We start from the raw sequence: 4,106 nt of genomic DNA, 5'->3' as shown, positions 1-4,106 counted from the left end.
GGACGACGACGGCGAGGACGCTGCCAGCGTGCTGGCCGCCGGCAGGCTCAACAGTGCCCGAGGAGGCGCGGGCCGTCACGGTCGAGACGTCCATCTCCATGCATGCGCGGTGACGGAGCCTCCAGTCCAGGTCTGTCTGTAGATGATTCGATTGGCCGATTGGGGCCGCAAAATGGCCACAAGCTGCCTCGAGAAGCCACACTGCGGCGAATTGGGGGTACCCTTCATGAAGAGCATGACGGGCGCCGCCTTGACGAGGTCCGCCAGTCGCTTGAACAGCTCCTCCTTGGCCTTCTCCGGGTCGACGGGCTCGTCGGGCTTGGCGGCGGCGTCACCATCGGCGGCGACGCCCTCATTGCCGTTGACTGTGGCCGGGGCGCCGGCGGCGGCACCCGTGTTCTTCGCGTGTGTCTCGATGGCCGTGCGCACCTTAACGGCGCTGCTGCCGCTGACCGTCTCAACGACCTGACCGTTGCGGATGAGGACGAGGAAGGGCACGGCGGTGACGTCGTAAGTTTCGCTAAGGTCGCTGAGCTCCTCTGCATTTATGGAGACCCAGGAGGTCTGTGGTGGGCTCGTGACAGGGTAGTCTGCAGCGAGGGTCGACAGAACGGTGGCCATCTGGGCGCAGGGCGCGGCCCAGGGCGCGTGGAAGGAAATGATGAGGAGGGTGGTCGGTGCGAGGGAGGCGAGGTGCTTCTCCCAGTCGGGCACGCTCGTGATCTCGGTGATGGACGACATGATGGCGTGCGTGTGCGGTCGACGCGGGGTTCCGGTGGGTGGCTGCGATGGACGTGAAGTTTGTCAGCCCCGCGATAAGCTCTCTGGTTTTTGTTTGTTCCACCCTTGATATGTTCAGCAGAGGACAAATTGTCGACGGCGCACGAAAGTTGGAGTGGTCGAGAAGGCCGATCTGATAAGAAATGGCGAGCCTCACAGTCACAGGACGAGCCGGGGCGGGTTTGCGATTTGAATAAGATTAGTAAAGTGCGCGAAGTTGTTGGTAGCCGGCCTGTGTCATGGTAATTGTTGCCCGCCCCCGTGGACCGATCGCGGGGCAGGCTAGCTGAGAGAGTTTCGGATAAGGCCTGGTGAATCGGATATTTGCGTCTCAATTACCGGTTTGATACATCAAAGTCAGACCATGTCTCCCAGTGCCTGTCGGTTGCGTCATATGGTGCAATCCACATGCGGCAACCGGGGTCCTTGCATTTTTGTACATGTCTGGAGCTGCCGCTCACCGAGCTGTCCGCCCCTCAACGCATGGTGAAGCTCGCTGAGATGGCTCGTCATGCCCCGCTCTGCGGAGCCTTGGCACCGCAGGACTGCGTAACCCGGCGGACCGGTGCCTCGTCGCCCTTGTCACCCTTTCCCACCTGCGGAGCGCCACCCCCCCCCCAGTTGCCTACCTAGCTGCCTGTCCCCAATCCTGGGGCACAGGCTCTCCGGTCGCTCCGTCCACTATTCCAAGTTGTTGGTCGCAGCTGTTTGCAACCTAACCTTACCTCACCATACCCTCACCTTGTCCATACACACGTCAGCTTCCTTTCGCGAAACAGCAACCCCCGATAGCTGTTTTCGACGAACATTGCCAACTCCTCCCTCTCCCCTACCCCGTTCGACCTGCGACCGACGACACAACGACGGCGTAGCCATCAATCGCTATGGCGTCACTCAATCTGTCCTCCAACGGGCAGTCGATCAAGAGCAGCTACCAGGGCGTCATCAACGGCCCTGCGCCAAGCTCGAGCTCTCCGACATATGCTCAATGGGCGTTGTTCTCCGTTCAGGCCCCTCTTGCCAACGCCTTCCAAGATTCTGGCTCGAAGGAGAGTATCCTCAAGGTCCAGAGCACTGGAGGTATGTAGCTCCCCGCCAACCCTACACAAGGCTACATAGAATGGCACGCAGCCGCTAACCACGTCCTTCCTAGACGGCGAGCTTGCCGAGCTTATTGAGGACTTCAGCGAGGGTCGTATCCAATTCGCATTCGTCAAGGTCAAGGATCCCAACAGCGGCCTTCCCAAGTATGCCCTCATCGCCTGGTGCGGTGGTGGTGTGCCCGAGAGGACAAAGGGCTACTTCACCACCCACACTGCTGCCGTGTCCAAGATCCTCCACGGCTACCACGTCCAGATAACCGCCCGCTCAGACAGCGACCTCGAGCCTGAGTCGATTGTCAAGAAGATTGCTGATGCCTCCGGTGCCAAGTACTCGGCAGGCGCCTCGTCTACTGCTTCCCCCGCACCTCCACCTGTCGCATCCAAGCCCGTCTTCAACCCCACAGCCTCTTCCGCTTCCAACCCCCTAGTCGCAGCCCGGAACAGACGAGGCGGCAATGTCGACGAGGATGGCTGGGGCGAGGACGCCCCCCAGGTGTCCCGCTCTCAGCTCGAGAAGGTCGACTCGGCTTACAAGCCTACCAAGGTGAACATGGCCGAGCTCACCAACCAGCGCCAGGAACCCTCACGTTTCAAGGCCTCCTCCAAGCAAGAAGACGATGGGGACGTCGTCAGGGGCGGATACCAACCCATCGGCAAGGTCGATATTGCTGCCATTCGCGCCGCAGCCAAAAATAAAGTTGACGACCGGCCCACGACTGTCAAGGGCGCATATGAGCCCATCGGCAAGGTCGACATTGCAGCCATCCGCGCCAAGGCTCAGCAGAAGCCTTCCGAGGCCGAGCCCGCCGCACGACCTGCCGCCGCCGATGACGAGCAAGACAACCAGCCCAAGTCGCTGGCTGAGCGCAGCGCCGCCTTCAGTCAATCTTCTCAGCCTGAAAGGCTGACGTCGCTACCCAAGCCCAAGGTTGCCAACAAGTTCGGCGGCGCGGCTTCATTTGGTGGCACCAAGGCCCCGACACCCGGCGGTCTGGGTTTGCTTGGTCCCACGGCTGCGACTCCCACGGCAGCCCCTGTTGGTGCTGCGAGCCGTACCTTTGCGGACCAGGGCGGCAAGACACCGGCCCAGCTGTGGGCTGAGAAGAAGGCTAGGGAAGGAGGAGGTGCTCCTGCTGCGGCCCCCATTGCGGCCCAGAACAACGGCGCAGCCGCAGCCCCTCTCGGTGTTCAAAAGAGCGGAGAGTGGAAGAGCGGATATTCCGGCAAGAGCTGGGGTGCCGTCCAGACTGGCGAGTACGGCAGGGGTATCGCTGGCAAGATTAGCCAAGAGAACACGGGCGAGCCAGAGCAGTCAAAGGATCGCAGCGTCGAGCAGCCCGAGTCCCCTGCTGGTGGCGTCGGTGCGTTGAAGGACCGTTTCAAGGACACGGCTCCTATCGGCTTCGGTGCGCCGCCTCCTCCAGTCCCCTCCTTCTCTCGCGATGAGCCTGAGGAAGAGGAGCCTCGCGAAGCATCGCCGCCTCCCCCTCCCCCCAGCGACTCACGGCCGACGGGCGGGTTCGCCCTGCCTGGTCTGCCTTCTCGCCCACCCCCTCCTACCGACGAAGAGGAGGATGACGAGCCCCCCGCGCCACCTCGTCCAGCTGAGCGCCCAGCCGAACCCCAGCAGTCGTATGATGAGCCCGAGCACTCGCCTGTCCGCGTCGCAGTTCCTGTCGCCCGTGGCCCAGAGCCCGAGATCGAGCCTGCGGAAGCCCATGCGCCCCGACCCATCCCGACGCAGGAGATCGAGAGGGAACTCCCCAGGGAACAGGACCTGCCCGAGGAGGCGCCCGACGTCGGCCGCGGCGCCGCTGCCGCTGTAGCGCAGCAGGAGCTCAGAGAGGCCAACATTCCGGCCGCACAGCCCCCTGCCGGAGCGCAAGCCGGAGGTCAGCGTGCTCTGATTCAGTACGACTACGAGAAGGCCGAGGGACAACGAGATTGAGCTCCGCGAGGGCCAATACGTCACCAACATTGAAATGGTCGACGAGGACTGGTGGATGGGCACCAACTCGAAGGGCGAGAGCGGCCTCTTCCCTAGCAACTACGTCGAGCTCGTCGAGGACGAGCCCGAACAGGCGTCGGCTGCGGCTCCCGCTCCTGCCGCGCGCTCACTCCCGCCCCCCGCGCCCGCCCAAGCCGAGCCGGAGCCGCAGCCGCAGGCAGCAGGCCGCACAAGACACGGCACTGTTCGACTACGAGGCCGCCGAGGACAACGGT

At 63.1% G+C, this 4,106-nt stretch overlaps 2 protein-coding genes across 2 annotated transcripts in view; one reads left to right on the top strand and one right to left on the bottom strand.

Annotated features, from left to right (window-relative positions):
- Nucleotides 1-75: 75 nt before the first annotated feature.
- VDBG_04862 (monothiol glutaredoxin-5) lies at nucleotides 76-741 on the bottom strand (the record flags this gene model as incomplete). Its single annotated transcript, XM_003005210.1, has 1 exon — nucleotides 76-741. One exon carries the CDS (start codon nucleotides 739-741, stop codon nucleotides 76-78), a length of 666 nt encoding a protein of 221 aa, XP_003005256.1.
- Nucleotides 742-1,664: 923 nt separating this feature from the next.
- VDBG_04861 (AbpA) overlaps nucleotides 1,665-4,106 on the top strand; it is a gene marked incomplete at both ends in the record, with an annotated part of 2,681 nt that continues 239 nt past the window's right edge. Inside the window, 3 exons of the mRNA XM_003005209.1 lie at nucleotides 1,665-1,860; nucleotides 1,934-3,794; nucleotides 3,833-4,104. Coding sequence (XP_003005255.1) covers nucleotides 1,665-1,860; nucleotides 1,934-3,794; nucleotides 3,833-4,104 — 2,329 coding nt within the window. The remainder of the gene's footprint in view (nucleotides 1,861-1,933; nucleotides 3,795-3,832; nucleotides 4,105-4,106) is intronic.

This window comes from Verticillium alfalfae, genomic scaffold (assembly GCF_000150825.1).
Source record: "Verticillium alfalfae VaMs.102 supercont1.5 genomic scaffold, whole genome shotgun sequence".
Taxonomy (NCBI): Eukaryota; Fungi; Ascomycota; class Sordariomycetes; order Glomerellales; family Plectosphaerellaceae; genus Verticillium; species Verticillium alfalfae.
Note: the sequence above shows the minus strand (reverse complement) of the source record. Positions and strands in the feature narration are given on the sequence as shown.